Source organism: Onychostoma macrolepis, chromosome 03 (genome assembly GCF_012432095.1).
Source record: "Onychostoma macrolepis isolate SWU-2019 chromosome 03, ASM1243209v1, whole genome shotgun sequence".
NCBI lineage: Eukaryota > Metazoa > Chordata > Actinopteri > Cypriniformes > Cyprinidae > Onychostoma > Onychostoma macrolepis.
This window is the reverse complement of record NC_081157.1, coordinates 51,709,023-51,736,833: the sequence shown is the minus strand read 5'-3', so window position 1 is coordinate 51,736,833 and position 27,811 is coordinate 51,709,023. Positions and strand designations below refer to the sequence as shown.

General features: G+C 40.9%; 2 protein-coding genes and 1 long non-coding RNA gene across 3 annotated transcripts; 2 read left to right on the top strand and 1 right to left on the bottom strand.

The window, feature by feature from the left end:
• LOC131536589 (uncharacterized) lies at nucleotides 1–11,721 on the bottom strand. The gene is made up of 5 exons (XR_009270005.1): nucleotides 11,440–11,721; nucleotides 10,761–10,834; nucleotides 10,118–10,277; nucleotides 518–640; nucleotides 1–405 (listed from the first exon to the last, which is right to left on the bottom strand). It is a non-coding gene; the product is annotated as an uncharacterized LOC131536589 (long non-coding RNA).
• Nucleotides 9,392–27,694, top strand: LOC131536569 (gastrula zinc finger protein XlCGF7.1-like). The gene is made up of 4 exons (XM_058769601.1): nucleotides 9,392–9,482; nucleotides 23,522–23,662; nucleotides 26,339–27,025; nucleotides 27,233–27,694. Exons 3-4 carry the CDS (start codon nucleotides 26,440–26,442, stop codon nucleotides 27,331–27,333), a joined length of 687 nt encoding a protein of 228 aa, XP_058625584.1. The 5' UTR covers nucleotides 9,392–9,482; nucleotides 23,522–23,662; nucleotides 26,339–26,439; the 3' UTR covers nucleotides 27,334–27,694.
• Nucleotides 17,572–19,330, top strand: LOC131536521 (zinc finger and BTB domain-containing protein 43-like). Its single transcript, XM_058769513.1, is given in 2 exon segments — nucleotides 17,572–18,240; nucleotides 18,243–19,330. Coding segments are annotated over 2 exon segments (1,254 nt in total). The 5' UTR covers nucleotides 17,572–17,852; the 3' UTR covers nucleotides 19,109–19,330.
• Nucleotides 27,695–27,811: the final 117 nt, after the last annotated feature.

The following is a 27,811-nucleotide window of genomic DNA, read 5'->3' as shown; positions in this document are numbered from 1 at the left end:
TTCATGATTTTAAGCAAAGTTTATTTGGAATAATTTAAACATTACTATTATAACTTGTACATTTACAACTTTATAAAACAAGTATAAAAAAAGAGTTAATTTTAAGCTCCTGAAAAACTTTATTTCTTGTAAAAAATAAAAATCATCATAACTTGTATTCTGCATGCTTTAAACAAGGTTTCGTTGGAATAATTTGAACATGACCATTATAACTTGTGTATTTACAACTTTATGAAAACATAAGCATCTTAAAAAAAGTTAAAGTGAAGCTCCTGCCAAACATTATTTGGAATAACTTGTATCGTTTGTATACACATATCTGAAAACTCTAAAATACATTATTTCACAAACAAACAAACCAACCATGCAGCTCCTCTCACCTCTGTCCTCGCTCTCCCAACGGCCCTTTGAAAAGACAACAATTAATGAACCACTGTGCCACTTTTTCAGTTAAAACAGACGATTCTTGTCTTTTTAAAGATTGTATTTCCATTTAATAATCACGAATATCACTTACCTATCTTGCTCTCTACTACGAGACTTCGCAGAACGGTTTCCTCCCGTCACCGATGAGCCACTTTGACGCTGACTTTTCTGCCTCTTTTCTGGTAATTTGGTTAAGAGAATTTTTTCAGGCTTCCTGTCAAGCACATCAAAAGCATTAAAGATAGATTAAATTCCATATTTAAGCCCTTGCAATAAATAAGCAGTCATCTCCATTTTTAAATTTTTTCAGGATGTACAATAATGGTATCGGATATAATATTCTATCATAAATGGATGTGTGTAAACAAGGGCACAGGGCAACATTTAAAGGCATAGTTCACACAAAAAAATGTATTTGTCTCATTTAAATCACAAATGTCAAAATCTGAAATTCTTTAAAAAATTATAATTTTTATCAGGCAAATATAGGTCATCATTCAATTCATTGCCATTACAGTGAAATAACTGAACATAAACATAAGAGCCTGAAAATTTCAGACGGTTTTTGTATCTGATGTCTTCGTTTGTTCTTATTTTATTACCACTTCACTTGTATTAGTGTACTTGTCTTTAATAAAGTTTGAATGTTATTTATTATAAACTCTTTTTGTGCTGTTGCATATATCCTTTGTGGATTTGACCCGCCACCTACTGGACATTTAAAGTACTACTCGTGATATGTTTAGTTTCACTTTCTCTCAGTGAAGATTGTTTAGGACAATGCGCACGCAATGTACTTTGAGTGGTTGATTTCTTCGTTTGAACCTTGGATATATATGTCCGTAAGTGCCATATTTGTGTTAAAACATACTAATGTCCATAAGGAGGTGTTTATTTGTTGAAAGTATTGATTGAAACTGCATTTATTGTGGGAGAACGAATTGCTTTAATAATTAATGCTACATGCTAACGGTTCTAGGGAACGTTAGGTTTCTCGTTGTTTGACACAAAATGCATGTATTTATAGTATATACAAAGCTAAAATAATGTTGTGAAGAAACTAGGTACATTGTATTGTTTGACTATCATAGATATAAATATAATGCTTACACACAATTTTCTTCTTTGTTTGTAGTTTTACAGCTAAAATAACCAGTAAAGTCACCAAGGTCACAAGACTGCTTTCTGGAGTTTTCTTTGTTCGCTATCTGTTAACCCTTTGCTTAAGTAACGCATTGGTGAGAACAGAATAGTAAAAGGACATTGACACAACGGGTGAAGACAACAGAATTATACTGCCATTGTTACATTGCATCGTACAGCTCATCAGAAGCTAGTGAAATATGGAGTCACACAGTGCAGAGAAGGATGTGTCCCAAGCCTTTGAAATTAGATCACAAGTTCCTAGCTCAAAGTCATCTCGAAGATCAAGTAGGTCATCGGCCAGTGTGGCAGCGACTCGGGCAAGAGCTAAAGCAGAAGCGGCGAGAGCTAAAGCATCTTATGCGGAAAAAGAGGCAGCTATGATGAAGAAAAAAGCAGAGGTGGAAGCAGATCTATTTGTGCTACAATCTCAAAAAGAAGCAACTGCAGCATCTGCTGAAGCAGCAATTTATGAGGCAGCAGCCGACATTGAGGAGGGAAATATAGACGAATTGGTTAGTGAGACACACTCAGTGCGAACCCAGCGTACCAAGGAGTATGTTCAGAAGCATGCAATTGAACAACATCAGCAGCAGTTTGTTGATATTCCGATTCCACAGTTGTCCTTTAGAAGTGCTGAACCCCTTCAACATGAAGCTACGGGAACTTCTCATCGTGAATATCCATCATATGGAATGGAGGAGTTAAAAATTAAACAGGAGACAGAGGATAACCAGAAAAATGAAGTTCATGGATGTCGCTCTGCTTTCCAAGAATCTCCTACTCCCATGGTTAGTTTGCCATACACGTCTGATTTAGCTAACTACATGGTGAGAAAAGAGATGGTAAGTTCTGGTCTCATGAAGTTCGATGATTGTCCTGAGAACTACTGGGCCTGGAAATCCTCTTTTCAAGATGTGACAAAGGACCTTGGATTAACAGCCAGAGAAGAGCTTGATCTTCTCACTAAATGGCTCGGCCCAGAGTCATCCAGGCAAGCCAAACGCATTAGATCTGTTCATGCACACTATCCAATAGCAGGTGTTCATATGCTCTGGCAGCGTTTGGGAGAGTGTTATGGGAGCCCAGAAGTAATTGAGAATGCACTGTTAAGAAAACTGGAAGAGTTTCCAAGGATTTCTAACAGAGATGGTCAGAGACTCAGGGAGCTAGGAGACATGCTTTTGGAATTGGAATCGGCAAAGACAGGTGGACATTTACCTGGGCTGGCAATTCTTGACACAGCCAGGGGAGTCAATCCCATCATTGAAAAACTTCCCTTTAACCTGCAAGAAAGATGGATCACTCATGGAGCCAAGTATAAAGAGGATCATCGTGTCTCTTTCCCACCATTTGGCTTCTTTGTGCAATTTGTTTGTGACCAAGCAAGAATAAGAAATGATCCCAGTTTTTCTTTGTCTATGCAGAGTCATCTTAAACAGGAGAAATTTTCACGGCTCAGTAACAAAATACCTGTGTCAGTGAGGAAAACTGAGGTGCTAGCCACTGTTTCAAATTCCAAAGCCAAGCAACTCCCTGAACAGAAGGTTCTGGATCCGAGTAAGCAATGTCCAATTCACAACAAGCCGCATCCATTGTCGAAATGTCGTGGATTTAGAGTAAAGCCCCTGGATGAAAGAATAAACATACCTCAAAGATCTATCTATCTGCTTCAGGTGTTGTGGTTCCCGTAAACACATAGCAAAAGAGTGTGAGGCAGCTGTTAAATGTCGAGAGTGTAACAGTGAGCGCCATGTCTCTGCAATGCACCCAGGGCCTGCTCCATGGGCGGAGGGAACTCCAGTAACAGAGCAAGAGCATGGCGGGGAGTCCGAAGGAGACATATCATCTGAAGTTACCTCCAAATGTACAGAAATTTGTGGTAAAGCTCCTAGTCCTAAATCGTGCTCGAAAATCTGTTTGGTTGACGTTTTTCCATCTGGTTGTCCTGAACAAGCTGAGAGAATATATGTAGTTCTGGATGATCAAAGTAACCGGTCCTTAGCAAAGTCTGCCTTTTTCAAGCTGTTTGGTATCAAAGGAGATTCGTACTCCTATACCTTACGCACATGTGCAGGAACAGCAAAGGCAATGGGAAGAAGAGCGGACAATTTCATTGTTAGGTCACTTGATGGGGAAGCCCAGGTGTCACTTCCAACACTTTTAGAATGTAATATGTTGCCTGAAGATCGAGACGAAATTCCAACACCTGAAATAGCAAAGTATTTCTCTCATCTCAAGCCGGTGGCTGACAAGTTACCACCCTTTGACGCAAGCGCTCCTATTCTTCTCCTTTTAGGGAGGGACATTCTAAGTGTCCATAAGGTTCGAGAACAGTATAATGGACCTGGTAACATGCCATATGCTCAGCGTCTGGATTTAGGCTGGGTCATCGTGGGAGAGGTGTGTATGGGAGGAGTACACAAGTCTGAGACAGCAAATGTGTTCAGGACAAACATACTGCAAAATGGACGCACTTCCTTTTTCTCATCCTGTTCTAAAGGAATTCAGGTCAAAGAACAGTTTGGCACTCCCATTCGTCAATACCAGTCCACTCTACCTGGCTATCCAGTCACAAGCTCTTGTACAGATCACCTAGGAAACAATGTGTTTCAAAGGACTCCCAGTGATGATAAGCTTTCGCTGTCTGTTGAAGATGGCATCTTCCTTGATATTATGTACAGAGAAATGTACATGGATGAGTCGAACCACTGGGTAGCTCCCTTGCCGTTCCGTTTACCTCACAACCCATTGCCGAACAACCGAGACCAAGCAATTAAGCGTCTTAATGTTCTGCAACGCACCTTACAAAGGAAACCTGAGATGGCCAAACACTTTGTGGAGTTTATGCAAAACATGTTCATCAATAAACATGCAGAGCTAGCTCCACCATTGCAGCCTGATGAAGAGTGCTGGTATTTACCAATATTTGGTGTATACCATCCCATGAAACCTGGGAAGATTAGGGTCGTCTTCGATTCTAGTGCTCACTGTGAAGGAATCTCTTTGAACGACACTCTTCTTTGTGGACCAGATCTAAACAACAAGCTACTTGGGGTCCTGATGCGTTTCCGTAAGGAACAAGTTGCAGTCACGGCTGACGTAGAACAAATGTTCTACTGCTTCAAGGTCCGAGAAGATCACCAAAACTTCCTGAGGTTCTTGTGGTTCAAGGATAACGATCTCTCCAAAGAAATCACGGAGTACAGAATGACAGTACATGTTTTTGGGAACAGCCCATCTCCAGCTGTGGCAATCTTCGGGTTGAGACGGGCAGTGGATTTTGGAGAGGAGGAGTATGGTAGAGAAACCAAACAGTTTGTCCATAGAAATTTTTACGTGGACGACGGCCTGATCTCTGTTTCCAGTGCAGCCGAAGCCATCAGTCTCCTGAAAAACACCAAGAACATGTTGGCGGAATCGAACATTAGGCTTCACAAGATTTCTTCAAATAACCATCAAGTCATGGAAGCATTCCCTGTATCTGATAGGGCAAGTGACCTGAAGGATCTGGATTTAAGTGTCGATCCTCTACCTCTCCAACGAAGCTTAGGGGTGAGCTGGAGTTTAGAGACTGATTGTTTCACGTTCCAAGTATCTCCAGACATTAGACCATTCACTCGACGGGGCATACTTTCAACAGTTAACAGTCTCTACGATCCTTTGGGATTTGTTGCTCCTGTTACCATGCAGGGCAAGGCCTTAGTAAGAGAGCTGTCTTCAGGCCAGTTTGACTGGGACACACCACTCCCAGCAGATAAGGAGGCCCAATGGAAGGCATGGAGGAGAGACTATCTTGCTACATTGCAAGTACGGAGAAAGTGGACGGAGGAAAACGTAACCTTCAAGAAGGAGATGTCGTCTTGCTTAAGGACTCTAATGTGAAACGCAATGAGTGGCCTGTTGGGCTTATAGTGAAAACCATACCCAGCAGCGATAATAGAGTGAGGAAGGTAGAAGTAAAGATAATTAAAGAAGGATCTGAGAAGGTGTATCTGAGACCCATCTCAGAGGTGGTACTTCTCCTGCCTGGGAAGTCATAGAAGGTTCAATAGTGGTATAAAGTTATTATACCAGGCGGGGAGTGTGCTGTTGCATATATTACATGGTTACCCAAGATGGCGGCGCGAGTACATCGCGAGGCTCTGGGTCTCTCCAGATTTTGCAATTTTGCGGTATTTTTCTTACTCATCTCGGCCTGTTCGCAGAACAGTTGTGCCTTTACATCGTACACCCGTTGTGAGCTTTTGGATATCGGTTTGCAATTTCCGACACTTTTATGGACAATCTTCGACTCCTTCCTGAGATCGCTAGGACACCCGAGGCTATGCACCCTACCCGGCCGGGCGGAAGTGCTCGCAGGCGGCGCCGAGATCGTAAACAAAGGCGGGGAAGCGCGGAGGACTAAGAGCTAAGCTAAGGCTAACACCACACCGGCTCTCTTTACCCAGCATTTTCCTTGCCAATGTACGGTCGCTAGTGAACAAAATGGAGGAGATTCGACTCAGCATCACACACAGCAAGAAACTTTTGAACTGTAACGTCCTAATCTTCACGGAAACCTGGTTAAACAGCGGAATACCGGACACCGCTATTGAGCTAGCGGACGCCACACACTCGGGCGGATAGAACATTAGATGGCTCGGTAAGACCAGAGGTGGTGGATTGTGCATTTACATTAACAAAGCTTGGTGCACAAACTCTGCTATTGTTGGGAGTCATTGTTCAGCTAACCTTGAGTTTCTCATGGTTAAATGTAGACCGTTTATCTACCGCGGAGTTCACTTCCACCATTATAACTGCAGCCTATATTCCCCGGATGCTGATGCCAAGCTTGCTATGAAAGAACTTCACGCAGCCATCAGTAAACAACAGACTGATCACCCGAAGCGGCTTTTATTGTTGCAGGTGACTTTAATCACTCAAACTTAAAGTCAGTGCTACCCAAGTTTCACCAGCATGTTTCCTGTCACACCAGAGGAAACAAAACCTTAGACCATGTTTACACAAACATGGCTGGAGCTTACGTTGCGACACCCCTCCCCACCTGGGACAGTCAGATCACCTTTCTTTGTTCCTCACCCCAAATATGCACCCCTCATCAACCGTGTGAAGCCATCAGTGAAGACCATCAAAGTGTGGCCTGCGGGGCAGATTACACACTCCAGGAAAGGTTTCTACACACAGACTGGAGTATGTTTGCTTCTCAAGCCACCAGTGGCGCTCACACAGACATTGACTCTTACACCTCCTCTGTATTGGATCATATCAATATCACCATTGACAGTGTTACAACCCAGAAACAGATCACCACATATCCAAATCAGAAGCCTTGGATGAACAAGGAAGTGCGACTCCTGTTGAAGTCACGCAACACTGCCTTCAGATCAGGAGATGCACAAGCCTACAGCACATCCAGAGCAAACCTGAAGAGGGGCATCAAAAGGCCAAGCACTGCTACAAGCTAAAGATAGAGGGACACTTTTCCAACTCTGACCCTCGGCGCATGTGGCAGGGCATTCAGGCCATCAGTGACTACAAACCCACCCACTCCACCCCGCAGCCACTGATGTCAACTTCCTGAACGAGCTAAATTACTTTTATGCTCGCTTTGAAAGAGACAACAGAGAAACTGCCACCAAGCTCAATCCCTCAGATGACCACCCACCAATCATACTCTCCTCCACAGATGTCTGCAAGGAACTGAACCGGATCAGCGCGCACAAGGCTGCTGGACCAGACAACATCCCTGGTCGTGTTCTCAGGGCATGTGCGGAGCAGCTCGCTGGGGTTTTACAGACATTTTCAACCTGTCTCTTGCCCAAGCAGCCGTACCAACATGCTTTAAATGCACTTCCATTGTGCCAGTGCCAAAACACTCTAGTCCGAGGTGCCCTAATGACTACCGCCCTGTAGCACTCACACCCATCGTCATGAAGTGCTTTGAGCGGCTGGTCCTGGAACACCTAAAAGACTCTCTACCATCCACATTGGACTCACACCAGTTTGCCTACCGTAGCAATAGGAGCACAGAGGACGCAGTTTCCATGGCACTGCACTCTGTGCTCACTCACCTGGACAATAAGAACACTTATGCACGTATGCTGTTTGTTGACTTCAGCTCAGCATTCAACACTGTCATCCCAACCAAGTTAATAGCCAAACTTGGAGACCTGGGCATCAATACCTCAATGTGTAACTGGATTTTGGACTTCCTGACCAACAGACCCCAGAATGTTCGATCAGGATTCACCTGCTCCACATCCATCACACTTAACACTGGTGTACCACAGGGCTGTGTGCTAAGCCCGTTTCTCTACTCCCTCTTCACCTCTGACTGCAAGCCTGTGTATGGATCTAATTCCATCGTCAAGTTTGCAGACGACACCACGGTGATTGGCCTCATCAGTAACAACGATGAGACTGCCTATAGGGAGGAGATCCAGCACCTGGCCACATGGTGCACTGAAAATAACCTGCTCCTCAACACCACCAAAACGAAGGAGCTCATCGTGGACTTCAGGAAGGAGTCAAGAGACACACACGACACCATCCACATCAATGGAATGGCTGTTGAGCGTGTCTCCAGTTTCAAGTTCCTGGGGATCCACATCTCGGCGGACATGTTGTGGAAAACCAACACCTCCAGCCTGGTCAAGAAGGCTCACCAGCGCCTCTTCTTTCTGAGGACACTGAGGAAGAATCAGCTCTCCTCAGCTATCCTGGTGAACTTCTATCGCTGCGCAATAGAAAGCATCCTGACCAACTGTGTCACAGTATGGTATGGGAGCTGCTCTGTTGCGGAGCGCAAGGCACTGCAGCGGGTGGTGAAAACTGCCCAGCGCATCACAGGGACTCCACTACCTGCCATCGAACACATCCAGAGGAAACGCTGTCTGCATCGAGCTCGCAGCATCCTTAAGGACTCCTCTCACCCAGCCCACAGACTGTTTTCTCTCCTGCCCTCCGGCAGGCGTTTCAGGTGCCTCCGGACCAGGACCAGCAGACTAAAGAACAGTTTCTTCCCCAGAGCTGTCTCTTTACTGAACTCTACCCCCCGTTGATCCACTTCCTCATATATTATTAACTCTTCTCTCCTACCTCACATCTGCCTTATTTGCACTACTGAATGTAAATATTTATCACAGTAACAACTGTTTACTTTTGTATCTTGCACTACCATACCTAAATTGGACTATGCTCATTTGCACTGCCGACTGTTGTTACATTATCAATGCTTACATTAATATTTTGTACAGTTAATCACTTCCACTGCACTTTTACACCTTGTTTATAGTAACAGTCATCTGTATATATATTATATTGATAGTACATATCACCTGTAAATTCTGCCTATAGTAATAGCCATCTGTATATTTATTCACTATACATATTCACCTGTAAATTCTGTATATTTATTCACTATACATATTCACTTGTAATTTCTGTATATTTATTCACTATACATATTCACTTGTAAATTCTGTACATTTATTCACTATACACATTCACCTGTAAATTCTGTATATTTATTCACTATACATATTCACCTGTAAATTCTGTTTATATTAATAACCATCTTTCTATATATATTTATACATATACTCAGTACATATCCTTGTCCTGCACTTATTCAACCATTGTATATACTGCACTTGCTACTATTGCACTTCTGGTTAGACCTAAACTGCATTTCGTTGCCCTGTACCTGTACTTGTGTAATGACAATAAAGTTGAATCTAATCTAATCTAATATCCTTTGTGGATTTGACCCGCCACCTACTGGACATTTAAAGTACTACTCGTGATATGTTTAGTTTCACTTTCTCTCAGTGAAGATTGTTTAGGACAATGCGCACGCAATGTACTTTGAGTGGTTGATTTCTTCGTTTGAACCTTGGATATATATGTCCGTAAGTGCCATATTTGTGTTAAAACATACTAATGTCCATAAGGAGGTGTTTATTTGTTGAAAGTATTGATTGAAACTGCATTTATTGTGGGAGAACGAATTGCTTTAATAATTAATGCTACATGCTAACGGTTCTAGGGAACGTTAGGTTTCTCGTTGTTTGACACAAAATGCATGTATTTATAGTATATACAAAGCTAAAATAATGTTGTGAAGAAACTAGGTACATTGTATTGTTTGACTGTATCATAGATATAAATATAATGCTTACACACAATTTTCTTCTTTGTTTGTAGTTTTACAGCTAAAATAACCAGTAAAGTCACCAAGGTCACAAGACTGCTTTCTGGAGTTTTCTTTGTTCGCTATCTGTTAACCCTTTGCTTAAGTAACGCATTGGTGAGAACAGAATACTTTTTGTGATCGCTTCACCACAAATGAACAGTTACTTATCACTAAAATAAGCAGTACACCTGGTTCATATTCTCATAATTTTGGGGTATTGCTTGTCCAAATATGGACAATTATTTGCATTCAATCAAACTGATTTGATTCCACTGATTTATGAAACTCAACTCTACCAAATAACCTCTGTTTGCACATGAACGTTAATAATGCAACAGCAAGTAAACATACCTTATACAACCTCAAGCAGTTTGAGCCCCCGAAACTCTCACTTTCCATGCCGGCTAACAAAATTGAACTCTCTTGATAAGGGGTGGTCCAAAAGGAAGGCCCTCATTCTTCTCGTGGCTTCATCCACAGTACTGCCTCCAATTTCTACCACCACAGAAAGCTAATGGAAAACAAGATTATTATTATTGGGGAGACAACACAAAAAATTAACCCCGAATAATTGCAATTACATTTTCCCCAAGATCTACTGTGTGTATCAAGTCCATACAAGTCTATTACTCTCAATTCCTATGGAACACTTCCATAATTCCTATGCAGTTACCTCTGTAACAGATGTTTTATACTTGTACTACAATTGTGTTGCCTGTGCTACAAAAATATTCTCTATAGCAAAACAGCTACAGTACTGTGAAAATGTGTTAGGCCACCATTACATTTGTTGTTTTGGAAATGGTATAATGATTATCTCAGAGTTTTTTTTATTAGAATACAACAAGAAAATACAGTTAATTTATAGGCAGTATTAAAAAAAATGAAAGAAACGAAATGGTGGCCTAAGACTTCTGCACAGTACTGTAACTTAGGTGCAGAAACGTTAACGTTCAGCCCTGTGAACCTGCTAAATGGTCATGTTAGAACATACCACTTGTTTCTGGAAGGTGGGGTCTGCCAATTTCTGCTCCACTGCATCAACATCCAAGACCGTCCGATTACTTTCTGTAAGAAAAATGCTTATTACTTTAAAAAAATTAAAATTCTAATTTAGGCAAAAACATTTGTATAGTCATAACAATTTGTATGATTTGTAATAACACCCGAATGCAAACTGTTGCAGATTTATATTTAGATTTATCTAAGGCAGAAACTCCTGTTTGCATGATAAATATTAAATATTGTTGTACTATTATTGTATTATATTTATTGTTAAAAGTACAACAGCCTTGTTTACTGTTCAAATGGAGATCTGTCCCAGGCTAAGGTAATTACACTAACGTTAGCTTCTCTGCTAGAAGCCATTTCACATCGTCGTCGTAATCTTCCTGTATCGTGAGCACACAGCCCGCTGCCAAACTTTGCAGTTTGAGCTTTTTTAGTGTTTTTTTTGTTTGTTTGTTTGTTTTGGAGGGCGTAGGGAACATCAATACAGCATTATCGTTTAACGTTAGACATTGGCGCCAGAAATAAGAGGAAAATATGGCGCGATCTGAGTATGGGGTCTAAATTCTAACGTGACAAAAGCCAAACTATGTTTCGGTTAACATCATGGTTTGTAAACAATGTAATTACATGCTCTACATTTTTTTTTAAATTGTAATTCTTACCTTGGTTACACTGACGGCAAACGTCTTCTCTCGAAAATTACAGCAAAGCAGTCAGAGAGTAGTAATGGCGTCGGCGCGATGCAGCGCGTGCTGCGTGGGGGATGGGAATTGCTGAATGAAATCTCGCGGGATCCACACTGCATGCAGATCGAGGCAGGGCTGCATCTCGCGGTAGTTTGATGTCGTGGGGAATGGGATCTCGATGGAACTCGGGAGATCTCGAGTTGTCAGCACAATTAAAGTGGCAGCATTTTTTTTTTTTTTGGCTAAATGTCAGTGGAAAATTGGGTAGAATAAGTGTTGGAATTGATTAAAGTAATCCAAGTGTCAAAACAACAACAAAAATAATTTTAAAGACACATATGTGCATATATATACATACATGTAATCACCCCATTGGATTAATTATTTTTGCACTTGTATATTTGATAAAACAAATAGGGTCCCATGTGCAGCCCATTTTGAGCCCATGCACACATTTCCCATTAATTACCCAACTGGGAACCACATGGGGAGCCCACCTGGGTTCACCCAAGTGGGCCCCAGATAAGATACCCACCTAGGTTCACCCATGTGGGTCCTAGCTGGGCCACCCAAGTGGGCCCCAGATAAGATGCCCACCTGGGTTCACCCATGTGGGTCCTAGCTGGGCCACCCAAGTGGGCCCCAGATAAGATGCCCATTTTGAGCCCATGCCCACTCTGTACCCCTGTAGCCCATGTGAAACCCATGTGGGCCCCACATTAACGTGTTTGCTGGGTCGTTTACTTAAAAGCACGACGTTTTGTTGATATTGTGAGTGCACACAAATAGAAGTAGACCCTTTACAGTTCCGAATGATGTATTTCTCTTACCTTTATGAGCAAAAATTACAGCCTATTTTAAAAAAAAAATGCAATTGATTGCGCTGGTGCCTCCATTTAGCTTCCACTCTCCGCACAAACTATTGGATGCAGCGCACATTTATCTAGGTTTAACCTTTAAACATTGTTATATGCTTGAACTGTTTTAGTATATCTATAGATTTTATTTTAGGCAAGTCGTGATGATTTGAGAAGGCTAAATTGATCAAACATGCTGATCAGCATGATCTAGGGTCGGACTCGGGCCGGTAATTCTGATAAGCTGTCGGACACGGGCCGGGCTAGGGCCTAAATTTGAGGCCCGTGCAGGGCTCTAGTTCCCCGTACTAGAAAATACAGAAAACATCCAAACCAAAGTAATAGTAACAATTTAATTGATGTTCAACTAATAAAAAACAGATATAATACAATTAAACACATGATAAAGCTTGGCTCATTGAATATTAAATCCCTTTCTACAAAAGCACTTTTTGTAAATGATATGTTCACTGACCATAAACTAGATGTGCTTTGTTTGACAGAAACCTGGCTAAAACCAGATGATTACATTACTTTAAATGAGTCTACACCCCAAGATTACTGTTACAAACATGAACCGCGTCCAAAAGGTAAAGGGGAGGTGTTGCTACAATTTACAGCAATATTTTCAGTATTTCTCAGAGGTCGGGTTTTAAGTATAATTCATTCGAAGTAATGGTGCTTCATATAATGTTATCCAAAGAAACAAGTATTAATGATAAATTCCCTGTGATGTTTGTACTGGCAACTGTATACAGGCCACCAGGGCACCATACAGACTTTATTAAAGAATTTTCTGATCTTCTATCGGAGTTAGTACTGACTGCAGATAAAGTCCTAATTGTTGGTGATTTTAATATCCATGTTGATAATGAAAAATATTTGTTGGGATCAGCATTTATAGACATTCTAAACTCTATTGGTGTTAAACAACACGTGTCAGGACCTACTCATTGTCGAAATCATACTCTAGATTTACTCTAGATTTCTGATATCTCAGATCATTATCTAGTCTCCTGTATATTCCATATAGCTAAAGCTGTAAAGCCAACTCCTTGTTACAAATATGGTAGAACCATCACTTCTACCACAAAAGACTGCTTTATAAATAATCTTCCTGACTTATCTCAGTTCCTCAGCATATCCAATAGTTCAGAACAACTTGATGAGGTAACAGAAACTATGGACTCGTTCTTCTCTAGCAACACCGAGCGAACACCGCCGCTTCGGGAGAATCGGGAGCTTTGTGAGCGGACACCGCCGCCTCGAGAGGAACGTGAGCGAACACCGCCGCTTCGGGAGAATCGGGAGCTTTGTGAGCGGACACCGCCGCCTCGAGAGGAACGTTGTGTGCGGACACCGCCGCCTCGGGAGGACCGCGAGCGGACACCGCCGCCTCGGGAACCTTGTGTGCGGACACCGCCGCCTCGGGAACCCTGTGTGCGGACACCGCCGCCTCGGGAACCTTGTGTGCGGACACCGCCGCCTCGGGAACCCTGTGTGCGGACACCGCCGCCTGGGAACCTTGTGTGCAGACACCGCCGCCTCGGGAACCCTGTGTGCGGACACTGCCGCTTCGGGGATCCTGTAAGGATCATGAGCGGCCACCGCCGCCTCGGGAACCTTGTGAGCGGACACCGCCGCCTCGGGAGGACCGCGAGCGGACACCGCCGCCTCGGGAGGACCGCGAGCGGACACCGCCGCCTCGGGAACCTTGTGTGCGGACACTGCCACCTCGGGAACCTTGTGTGCGGACCCCGCCGCCTCGGGAGGACCGCGAGCAGACACCGCCGCCTCGGGAACCTTGTGTGCGGACACCGCCACCTCGGGAACCTTGTGTGTGGACACCGCCGCCTCGGGAACCTTGTGTGCGGACACCGCCGCCTCGGGAACCTTGTGTGCGGACACCGCCGCCTCGGGAACCCTGTTCCCTCCCGCAGCTCCACCTCCTTCAAATAGATGACGTGGTCGACCATCTCCCAATAGGACCACGTATCCATTTCCCCCAGCTCCTCCCGGTTGACAGGCTCATCCAGGCCCGCTAAAAACAGGTGGATGAGGTTGCTCCCTCTAATCCCCAGCTCCTGGCCTACCTCGAAGAGGTCTTCGGCGTACCACCCAAAAGGGCGATTGTCTTGTGGGCAAGGAATTCCCATTGCCGCTGAGTCTTCAAATGTCTCGTTTGTACTGTCACGGGACGGGAGAGACGAAGACTCAAATGCTGGCAAATGGTGTTTCCTTTATTTACAAATTACTAAATAAACCAAAACACAAATGAAACCACCCCGAAGGGGAAAAAGCCAGAGCTAACACAAGCACTGAAAACAAGACATACACGGGGCACAAGGCAGACAGATATCACAGGCATTACCTGGCACCAAAGTGAGACAAACGAGCCCAGAACAGAAAACACAGGGAGCTTAAGTAGGGACGGCAATCAGGAACACAGCTGGGGCAAATTAAACAATAATGAGGTGAGTGGAGTTTGGGGAATTGAATCCGGGAGACAGTGACCTCTGGTGGTGAGAGGGAGCATCGTGGACCCGGATTCATGACAGCGCAGTTGGAGGAAATCAAAACTAGAGGTATTTCGTATAGCTTGGCGGGAAAGTACCCTATCCTACAGAAAAGCATTAAAAACTGCTAGATCTGATTACTTTTCGTCTCTTCTAGAAGAAAACAAACATAACCTCAGGTATTTATTCAATACAGTGACTAAGTTGATGAAAAATAAAGAATCAACAGGTGCTGGAATTTCCCAACAGCACAGCAGTAATGACTTTATGAACTACTTTACTTCCAAGATCAATACTATCAGAGATAAAATTGTAACCATGCAGCCGTCAGCTACAGTATCGCATCAGATAGCGCACTATAGATCCCCTGAGGAACAGTTCCACTCATTCTCTACTGTAGGAGAGGAAGAACTGTATAAACTTGTTAAATCATCTAAACCAACAACATGTATGTTAGACCCTATCCCATCTAAACTACTAAAAGAGCTGCTTCCAGAAGTCATAGATCCTCTTTTGGCTATTATTAATTCATCATTGTCATTAGGATATGTCCCCAAAACCTTCAAATTGGCTGTTATTAAGCCTCTCATTAAAAAAACACATCTTGACCCCAAAGATCTAGTTAATTACAGACCAATCTCAAATCTCCCTTTTCTGTCAAAGATACTAGAAAAGGTATAGTATCCTCACAATTATATTCCTAAAATGGTATCTGTGAGGAATTCCAGTCAGGATTTAGACCGTATCATAGTACTGAGACTGCTCTCATTAGAGTTACAAATGACCTGCTTCTATCATCTGATCGTGGTTGTATCTCTTTATTAGTTCTACTGGATCTTAGCGCTGCGTTCGACACTATCGACCACAACATTCTTTTGAATAGACTAGAAAACTTTGTTGGCATTAGTGGAAGTGCCTTAGAATGGTTCAAATCATACTTATCTAACTGCCATCAGTTCGTAGCAGTGAATGAAGAGGTATCATAGTGAGTGCAGTATGGAGTACCTCATGGCTCAGTACTAGGGCCGTTACATTTCACGCTTTACATGTTACCCTTGGGAGATATTATCAGGAGACATGGTGTTAGCTTTCACTGTTATGCTGATGATACTCAGCTCTATATTTCTTTGCGGCCTGGTGAAACACACCAAATTGAGAAACTAACGGAATGCATAGTCGATATAAAAAACTGGATGACGAGTAATTTTTTACTGCTAAATTCTGAAAAAAACCCACATGTAATAACCTTGAACACTATCTAACACTTGATGGCTGCTCTGTCAATTCTTCTTCATCAGTCAGGAACCTAGGTGTGCTGTTTGATAGCAATCTTTCATTTGAAAGCCATGTTTCTAGCATCTGTAAAACTGCGTTTTTCCATCTCAAAAACATATCTAAATTGCGACCTATGCTCTCAACGTCAAATGCAGAAATGTTAATTCATGCGTTTATAACCTCAAGGTTAGACTATTGTAATGCTTCATTGGGTGGTTGTTCTGCACGCTTAATCAACAAACTACAGTTGGTCCAAAATGCAGCAGCTAGAGTCCTTACTAGAACCAGGAAATATGACCATATTAGCCCGGTTCTGTCAACACTGCACTGGCTCCCTATCAAACATCGGATAGATTTTAAAATCTTGTTAATTACTTATATAGCCCTGAATGGCTTAGCTCCTCAGTACTTGAGCGAGCTCTTATCACATTATAGTCCTCCACGTCCACTGCGTTCTCAAAACTCTGGCCGTTTGATAATACCTAGAATATCAAAATCGACTGCGGGTGACAAATCCTTTTCCTATTTAGCACCCAAACTCTAGAACAATCTACCTAACACTGTTCGGGAGGCAGACACACTCTGTCAGTTTAAATCTAGATTAAAGACCCATCTCTTTAACCTGGTGTAACCGGTCCTTTGCTGACCACTGCTACCGTCATCTGCGTTGTGTATAAGAAGTCTCAGGACACTTTCACTTCTGTTCACCAAAAGGGGATTTATTGACAGCCATGTCCAGCATTAACTTCACTCCATCTGTGAATCAACATGAATAAAGTTCATATCTCTCTCTTGGGTAGTCCATAGACACATTCCTCTCACCAGCATATACAATGCAAACTCCCTTTTAACAATTGAGTCTAACAATTAAGAACGACACTGTTAACACTGAAACATAGTACAAGAATATAGAAGAAAACCAATAAGAGTGAAATACCTGTGAATTAACATGAATAAAGTTCATATCTCTCTCTCTTGGGTAGTCCATAGACACATTCCTGTATGATATATTTATTAGCTAATTAATAACTCAAAACCATGCCAATAGCATATCATACGGCCCACATAATATAACTTTACATTCTTAATCCACTCGTGCATAAAACTTATAACAGAACACTGCATATAGTCTCAGAAGTACTTATAAGATAGATAGATAGATTCTAAGGACCTCAGAGTGGTTGCTATGATGGTTGCTAGGGTACTTGGGGTGGTTGCTAGGGTGTTGCTATGCGGTTTCTAAGGTACCAAGGGTGGTTGCTTGGGAGTACGTTTGTCTGCGTGTTTGTCATATTTTTGCGTACCAGTTTAACCCATAGTAACATTTTACCCGTCAACATGGCGGTAACAAACTTTACTATGGTAAACTGCGCTGTCATTTCAAACGCCTTTTGTCAGCTTATTGAATTAAGTTACCTAATTAAAATTATTTTATCCCATAATTTTATGTTTTATATTGATATGATTTGATTTGATATCTTTGACTTGGCTATGTAATTGACGTAATACATATTTACCTGACTGATAATACAATTTTATATTTGATTTATTCTGAACTGTCCTGAAATCATTATGACTAGTAAAGGCGTGTTTGTTTACATTTCTTCCTGCGCCACGCGACTGTGCGTGATGACGTAAGCTGTACGCAGCGCTCTGGCTCTCAGAAGAGAGGAGGCAAGTTAGCTTTCAGAAAACCAGACTAAAATGATGCAAAAAACGAGTGTTTAGATACTACATAACCATGGAGACTGATGCAAACTCCTTCCACGTGGAGTTCCTGGATTTTTCCTGCTCGCTCCTGAAGAAGCTGAACCAGCAGCGGCAGAGAGGGCAGCTGTGTGACCTCATCGTGTCCATCCGTGGCCATCAGTTTCGCGCCCACCGCACGGTTCTGGCCGCCAGCTCTCCGTACTTCTGCGATCAGGTGCTGCTGAAGAACAGCGCCCGTGTGGTGTTGCTGGACGTCATGCATCCGTGTGTTTTCGAGCAGCTCCTGCTGTCGTGCTACACCGGAGAGCTTTCGGTGCCAAGTGGAGAGGTGGTTTCCTTCTTCACAGCCGCAAGCTTCCTGCAGATGTGGCACGTGGTGGACAAATGCACTGAGCTTCTGGAAGTAGGGAAGAAAAACGGATCAACCATGGATCGTCTCCAAAAGGTGATGGTTATGCCACTGATAATGAGGACTCTGGTCAGACTGCAGGTCAAGGAGAAGATCTAGCTGATCTAGATCCCGCTTTAGGTCCAGGGACGTTAGAAAGCGCCGGTTGTTCGTCTCCAGATGATCCGAGCAGCGAGAATGGCTCGGATGCAACGGAAAACCAGTGCTCTAGACGGGCCTATGTGCCGCCGAGCATAATGGGACACAGAAAGAAGGTGCATATAAAATCAGAAAGGCAGAGTCGAGATGCTTGCGGCGGCACCGAACACGCCGTAAACGATTCAGATGAAAACTCTCACAATCCAAACATAGCAGAGGATTGTTTTGATGAGAAACTGGTGGAGTGCTTGGATCGGGATTGCTCTTATGAAGAGCCGTTAGACTTCTACGGGACCTCCGTGGAGGGCTTTTCGCAAGCCTCGGACGAGCTTTCCAACCCACCGTCCAGGGATAAACTTCAGCTCGAAGGAGGTGCTGATGTTTCTAAAGATGAGACGCCGGTCGACGCCGGCTTAAAGGAGCAGACCTCTCACTCAGGCTTCGCTTCGGTGGTTTACAAGCTCTATCCGTGCCAGTGTGGCAAAAGTTTCATGCACAAAAGCCAGAGGGACCGGCACATGAGCATGCATTTGGGTCTGAGGCCGTTCGGTTGCGCCGTTTGCGGCAAGAGCTTCAAAATGAAGCATCACCTGGTGGGCCACATGAAGATCCACACGGGCATTAAACCTTACGAGTGCAGCCTGTGCTCCAAACGCTTCATGTGGAGAGACAGCTTCAACCGACATACCTCCACATGTGCAAAGGCCCATCAGACCCGATGGTCCTCCCAAATGTGCTAGTGCTCCTGCAGGAACCTCGTAGGAATGTTTGAGAAACCTCAGCATGGAAGCATCCTTTACCTGAATGCCAAACTAGCCACTGTATACAGTAGGATTATTTTAAACAAGCACCTCAATTTTGAACAGAGGCCTTCTGTTCGGTTCATTTGTTCAGGTGTAAAGTACCGGTCAAAAGTTTGGAATAATTACATTTTTTAAATGTTTTTAGAAGACTTTCTTATGCTCACCAAGGCTGTGTTTATTGTTCAAAAATACTGTAAAAGCAGTAATATTGTGAAATATTATTACAATTAAAAAACTGTTCTCTGTTTGAAAGGTTAGCTTGTCACTCGCGGTTCCATTTCCATTTCTATTCGCGCCTATTATTTATTTATTTATTTTTTCTCGCTCCATTTTTCACGAGCTCATCAAACAACAGTGGTAAGTGGTAAGTAAAGTTGGTATCATTCATCAATCACAGTGAGTAATGGTTTCTTCTCCTGCTATTGTTGTTTGCACTGTTTGCCACATGTATAGTTTATCTGTCTCTGTCAGCAGCGAAGGATTCACATGTGATAAATGCAGGGAAATAGTTAGGCTGACAGAGAAGGTTTTAGAACTAGAGACACGCATCCAAACTTTAGTTGAGGACAGTAAGAATGTGAGGGCTGTAGATACTGCTTTGGATGCGACTAGTTTAGGGAGTCCTGTACATTGTTCGGTTTCGGTTGAGCCCGTGCAGCAGGGCAACTGAGTGACAGTGAGGCGGCATAGACGCGGGTCAAAACACCACTCTTCCGTTCCGATCAGAACATCAAACAGGTTCTCCCCACTCAGTGAAGCACCCACTGAGAAACCTGATGAAAGTGCTGTAGTTATTGGCGATTCTATTGGTCCGCTCCCTGCTTACCGTGGTGATGAGATTCATAGCAGACTGTCGTCACTTAATGGCTGGATGTCTAAGTGGTGCCCGCAAAATAACATAGGCTTTATAGACAATTGGAAGAATTTTTGGGGCAGACCTGACCTGTTGAAAAGAGACCTGGAGCCCAGGTCAGGAAGCAGACAGACTGGCTAAACCGACCGTCTGCTAGCCGCCTCATGTCACAGAAGTCAGTTAACTCTCATAGAGACGACTCCACCTAGATATCACTCTATAGAGACTGTGTCTGTTCCCCGAACTAGAAAATACAGAAAACATCCAAACCAAAGTAATAGTATCAATTTAATTGATGTTCAACAAATAAAAAACCGATATAATACAGATAAACACATGATAAACCTTGGCTTATTGAATATTAGATCCCTTTCTTCAAAAGCACTTTTTGTAAATGATATGTTCACTGACCATAAACTAGATGTGCTTTGTCTGACAGAAACCTGGCTAAAACAAGATGATTACATTACTTTAAACGAGTCTACACCCCAAGATTACTGTTACAAACATGAACCGCGTCCAAAAGGTAAAGGGGGAGGTGTTGCTACAATTTATAGCAATATTTTCAGTATCTCTCAGAGTTCGGGTTTCAAGTATAATTCGTTCTAAGTAATGGTGCTTCATATAACATTATCCAAAGAAACAAGTGTTAATGATAAATCCTGTGATGTTTGTACTGGCTACTGTATACAGGCCACCAGGGCACCATACAGACTTTATTAAAGAATTTTCTGATCTTCTATCGGAGTTAGTGCTGACTGCAGATAAAGTCCTAATCGTTGGTGATTTTAATATCCATGTTGATAATGAAAGAGATTCGTTGGGATCAGCATTTATAGACATTCTAAACTCTATTGGTGTTAAACAACACGTGTCAGGACCTACTCATTGTCGAAATCATACTCTAGATTTAATACTGTCACATGGAATTGATGTCAGTGGCATTGAAATTTGGCAGCAGAGAGATGATATCTCAGATCATTATCTAGTCTCCTGTATATTCCATATAGCTAAAGCTGTAAAGCCAACTCCTTGTTACAAATATGGTAGAACCATTACCTCTACCACAAAAGACTGCTTTATAAATAATCTTCCTGACTTATCTCAGTTCCTCAGCATATTCAATAGCTCAGAACAACTTGATGATGTAATTGAAACTATGGACTCTCTCTTTTCTAGCACTTTAGATGCGGTTGCTCCTTTACGCTTAAGGAAGATTAAGGATAAGAGTCCAACACTGTGGTATAATGAGCACACTCGCGCCCTAAAGAGAGCAGCCCGGAAAATGGAGTGCAGCTGGAGGAAAACTAAATTAGAGGTATTTCGTTTAGCTTGGCGGGAAAATACCCTATCCTACAGAAAAGCATTAAAAACTGCTAGATCTGATTACTTTTCGTCTCTTCTAGAAGACAACAAACATTACCCTCTGTATTTATTCAATACAGTAACTATATTAACGAAAAATCAAGCATCAACAGGTGTTGGCATTTCCCAAGAGCATAGCAGTAATGACTTTATGAACTACTTCACTTCCAAGATTGATACTATCAGAGATAAAATTGTTTCCTTGCAGCCGTCAGCTACAGTATCGCATCAGATAGTGCACTATAGATCCCCTGAGGAACAATTCCATTCATTCTCTACTGTGGGAGAGGAAGAATTGTATGAACTTGTTAAATCATCTAAACCAACAACATGTATGTTAGACCCGATTCCACCTAAACTACTAAAAGAGCTTCTTCCAGAAGTCATAGATCCTCTTTTGGCTATTATTAATTCATCATTGTCATTAGGATATGTCCCCAAAACCTTCAAATTGGCTGTTATTAAGCCTCTCATTAAAAAAACACAACTTGACCCCAAAGATCTAGTTAATTACAGACCGATCTCAAATCTCCCTTTTCTGTCAAAGATACTAGAAAAGGTATAGTATCCTCACAATTATATTTCTTCCTAGAGAAAAATGGTATCTGTGAGGAATTCCAGTCAGGATTTAGACCGTATCATAGTACTGAGACTGCTCTCATTAGAGTTACAAATGACCTGCTTCTATCATCTGATCGTGGTTGTATCTCTTTATTAGTTCTACTGGATCTTAGCACTGCGTTCGACACTATCGACCACAACATTCTTTTGAATAGACTAGAAAACTTTGTTGGCGTTAGTGGAAGTGCCTTAGCATGGTTCAAATCGTACTTATCTGACCGCAGTACCCCAAGGCTCAGTACTAGGGCCATTACTTTTCACGCTTTATATGTTACCCTTGGGAGACATTATCAGGAGACATGGTGTTAGCTTTCACTGTTATGCTGATGATACTCAGCTCTATATTTCTTCGCGGCCCGGTGAAACACACCAAATTGAGAAACTAACAGAATGCATAGTCAATATAAAAAACTGGATGACGAGTAATTTTTTACTGCTAAATTCTGAAAAAACAGAGGTGTTAATTATCGGACCTAAAAACCCCACATGTAATAACATAGAAAATTATCTAAAACTTGATGGCTGCTCTGTTAATTCTTCTTCATCAGTCAGGAACCTAGGTGTGCTGTTTGATAGCAATCTTTCATTTGAAAGCCATGTTTCTAGCATCTGTAAAACTGCATTTTTTCATCTCAAAAGCATATCTAAATTGCGACCAATGCTCTCAACGTCAAATGCAGAAATGTTAATTCATGCGTTTATGACCTCAAGGTTAGACTATTGTAATGCTTTATTGGGTGGTTGTTCTGCACGCTTGATCAACAAACTACAGTTGGTCCAAAATGCAGCAGCTAGAGTCCTTACTAGAACCAGGAAATATGACCATATTAGCCCGGTTCTGTCAACATTGCACTGGCTCCCTATCAAACATCGGATAGATTTTAACAAAAACCCACCAATTCACGATCTCAACAAATTAGAATATGTGACATATCACAACTAAAAAGAGAGTTGAGTGTCCTTTAAATTTCAAGTACAAGTAAATTCAGCAGCTTTATTCTTTGTTGAGTTTGCACACTGAACCTGTGTTGAAGCTCTTCATTCTGAACTCTCAAAGTGCACCATATTAATGAATTTAACTTTAAAATGTACAAACAAAAATGGTCTAATAATAAACCTTACATTACATTATTTAAAATTGAACTGAAGCATTACTTTGAAGCCTTAAAAGATCTAAGGATCTTAAAAACCCAAAAAGGATATAATGAATCCTTTTCTAATGGAGATGTCTTGTAAGTTTTGTTTTGTTTTGTTTTTTGCCTTCTGTCTTTTTTTCTGTTTGTTCCTTTGATGCTATTATGAATGTAACAGATAATAGTTGAACACACTGTGATGCTCTATATATGTATGTTGTGTTATTGTTCTTGTTATGCAATAAAACAAATAACTAACTAAAACCAAACTTATTTAACAAACGAACTCTTGAACTTACATCAGCGGAATAAATACATCTTTGGAAACAAATATTGAAAGTGTAATGTAATTATTTCGTTTGTCTCTGGTCTCATTAGATTAGATGGAGGGGGCGGGGTTTGTGACTATACTGAGTCCAGCCGCCTGGAGGCGCTCGAGACGCTCTGCTTCACTCTGCAGCGCTCGTGAGGATCACTCGGTGTGCGCATGCGCGAGAGACTGAGAGCTGTACGGTGAGAGTGAGTCCTCCTTTTCTTCTCTTTCTTATCTATTATTTGCGTTTTGGTGTTGTGCATGGATTATTTTGCGTAATTAAGTTTAAGGGCAGCAGGAATGTGAGGTAAATGTCAGCTTTTCGTATGAATAGCGCTGGAGTGATTTACTTAACGTGTTTAGTCTGTGCAGAAAGAGACTTTTACTCCAGAAATGCCCTTCGTTCAACTTTATAAAAACGATCATATTGTGTCTAATGTTCCTCCGTTCAAAAAAGATGACTTGAATACGGAGTTGTTCAGGACAAATAGTTTCACAAATGAGGAAAAATAAATCCACCTTTACTCTCTCAGTTAGACACTTACTGAAGTGAGCTACAACATTTTGGTGAATTAACGTTACAATTATTTATTTTATAGGTCATTCTACAGAAACGGCTACTTTTCTGTCCCTAGACTTTACAGAAATATTACAATTGAAATACACATTTAAAATGAAACAATGTTATTTGAACAATTACACCTTCCTGAGCCATCGATGTGGCATTATTATTATTATTTTTTTTATTAATTATATAGAATTCCAAGCACCACAAAACTGCTCGTCCCCACAGCCATGTACAGAGGGAACATGCTTGAGGTCAAAACAGGATTTTCTACCATTTAAAATGCAAAAGTATATTCATAACTATCAAATATATGATGTAAATGGTACGGTGATGACCAGATCATATGATTGATTTCAGAGCCCCAGGCACTGAATAAGCGTTCAGTTCAAATTGATAAGCGATTCTGGGAGTTCATTATGGGGCAGTTGGGCAAGTAAATTAAGGCACCATGAAATGTAAAATGAGGACAGTTCAAAGTTCACACCTCTTAGTCATAACCTAGTATAAGAGCATGACATAAAATAGCAGCGGACAATTGCAGTTTAGACAATGTACTGTAGTTTGTTGTACATTTTAGTTGTTTTAGTTCAAATGTTTTAAAATGTTGTTTCTGTTCTTTTCTTGTATGCCAAAGGTAACAATTTAGTAATTGTTAATTATAGTTGAAGAATAAGGATGTTTGGTCTTATGTATGTCACTGTGTGTTTTTTTCTGTTACATTCTATAAAATGTGTCACATGTGACATGATAATAATTTTACATCTATTGAATTCTGCTAAACTCAAGAGTTAAGATTTAAAGGATTGTATCATTACTCGTTTATAACTGTTTTTCAAATATTTTCATTGTTATAGCAAATACATGTTTGTGCAAATTAACTAACATCATTCAGTCACACTTTTAACAAACCTGATTAAAATAAATAAAACATAATCTCCTTATTTGTTGCATTATCATTATTTTATGTAACTCTGACTACATGTGCTGAAATAAAAAGAGAAATAATATTTCATAAAAACCTTTAAAATTGCCAAAGAAGAAGGTAACACCAGTGACAAAAAAAAGGGTACATGCGGTCTTTAAATAAACTCACCCTCGTGTCGTTTCAAACCCGTAAGACCTTCGTTCATCAAGAACACAAATTAAGATGTTTCTGATGAAATCAGAGAGCTATCTGACCCTCCATAGACAGCAATGTAACTGAAACGTTCCCAGATCCAGAAACGTAGTAAATACATCGGTAAAACAGTCCATGTGACATCAGTGGCTCAACTTCAGTTTTGCGACGCTACGAGAATACTTTTTTTTTGCGTGCCGCTCGTGCACAATTAAAAGAGCTGCGCTTCAGTCATGTTGTGATGATAAGTGCTCCGTTCGGTTCGTATGTGAGGTTAGCGATTCAAATAATTAATAAATAGCCTGATTCTAGGTTTCCATAAATTTCAACCCCACCCCCCCCACAAACTACGCCCCTGCTGGGTACATTTCTGTTACATTGCTGTCTATGGAGGGTCAGATAGCTCTCCGATTTAATCAAAAACATCTTAATTTGTGTTCTGAAGATGAACGAAGGTCTTATGGGTTTGGAACGACACGAGAGCGAGTAATTAATGACAGAATTTTCATTTTGGGGTGAACTAACCCTTTAACAAATACAATGTAATTTAATGGAAAACTTTGCGACTCTTTGATTTATTGTTTATTTTGGCAAATCTGCTTCTTCCACACAGAAATTCATGTTCAGTGAAACTCCTCCCACAACAATCACACACTTATGTTTTACATTTATTATTTCTGAAAGTTTAAAATAAATTTGCATATTCCTTCAACCCAACCGTCTGACGTGGATTCGATTTCGCATCAATAAGCAAGGAAATTAATAAGAAATATAAAAACATTATAAAGTAATAAATTAATGAATTATCAAATAATACAATTATATAAATGGTAAATGATTAAAAAAATAATAATACATTACATAAATGACTAATGTTTATAAATGATTATATGAAAAAATGATTATAAATTAATAAAAACAAGAAAAGAAAAACATAACACAAATGTATTGTCACTTTCTTGATGCAACACACAGTTTGTATTTGACTTCATCAGTTGATCAAACATATTTAATCGTTCTCCATATAGAAACATGAGGTTTGTGCCTATAATATTTTAAAAATAATAATTTGAAGATCAGTGTACCTCATTCAGGAAAAGTTTTAGGGACGGTTTAATTTTTATGTCCTTTCACTTTTCTGTTTTTTTTTTTTTTTATGAGTTACTGACAAATGTACTGTTTTTATTTTTGTTTCAGAGTTGATTGAAGAGAAAGAAGAATTGAGTGAAGTTGAGGAGAAAAATCATGTCAAAAGTGGAGAAAAACCCAAACAGAAATATTTAAAGAAAAAAAGGGCCATGAAATCTTTCACCTGCACTCAGTGTGGAAAGAGTTTCACACACAAACAATATCTTGAGCGTCACATGAGAGTTCACACTGGAGAGAAACCGTTCACTTGTGATCAGTGCGGGAAGAGTTTCAGACACTCATCAAGCCTTAAGCATCACATGAACATCCACACTAGAGAGAAACTGCACACATGTGATCAATGTGGCAAAACATTTTTGAGAGCTTCATACCTGAAGAAACACCTGAGAGTTCATACAGAGGAGAAGCCATATTCATGTCATTTGTGTGAAAAGAGTTTTTCGCGTCCAGAACATCTAAAAGTGCATCAGACAGTTCACACTGGTGTGGGAGAGTACATTTGCTTTGAGTGTGAGAAGACTTTTACTTCAGCGAGCGGTTTAAAACAGCATGAGATGATTCACTCTGGAGAGAAACCTTACAAGTGTTCACACTGTGACAAGAGATTCAGACAGTCAGGATCCCTGAAAACACATGAGAGGATTCACACTGGAGAGAAACCGTATCACTGCACTGAATGTGGGAAGTGTTTCAATCAATCTTCTGCTCTACACAGTCATATAAAAAACAATCACAGTAAGTAGATCATCTTCAGATCCAGCACTTTCAGATCTGATGCTGCTTCCTCACCAAATGTGACATAATAATGCATCAAGCAATAAAATAAAATATAATCTGGATCAATCTGCTCTAACCAGACATTACAAGCGATTTGACACAGAAACACTATCTAAAGTTTTCACAGTGAATAAAGTTCATCTTCATCTTCATCTTCAAAACCAGCAGATTCAACTGAGATTCAGATCAACTCAAAGATGGAGTTCCTCCTCGAAGAACAATGTCAAAAGTTGTATTCTTGTGTATCATTTTGCTTTATGAAGTAAATGATATCATTGTACTTTCTTATGGGTTTCATGTTATGTTCAATAAGTTTAATAAGCAGTATTGTAACAATAGTAATACCATAAAAACCTCACCGATACCCATCTATACTTGTCAGTAGGAGAGAGATCCAGCTCATTAGTTTTCACTCTAAATGTAATTATTGATTAAATGTTACTTTCTTTTATTAATACACTGTTATCTTTTTATATTTTATCAACAACTTTTATTGTCTGCTGATTGTATTTGAATCAGAAAAAAGTAATTTTATAATTTTAGTTTTAATATCTAAAAGCTATGAAGTATTATAATTGCTTTTAAATTTCTCAATAAAGCTTTTATTTGCTTAATAAACTATATTTTACTCCACACATGACTGAGATTGAATGAGTTTGTCTACATTAGCAACCCTTCTTCTTCTTCTTCTTCTTCTAGCGGAGGGCAGACTGATCCTAATATTGATAGTATCGATATGAACGT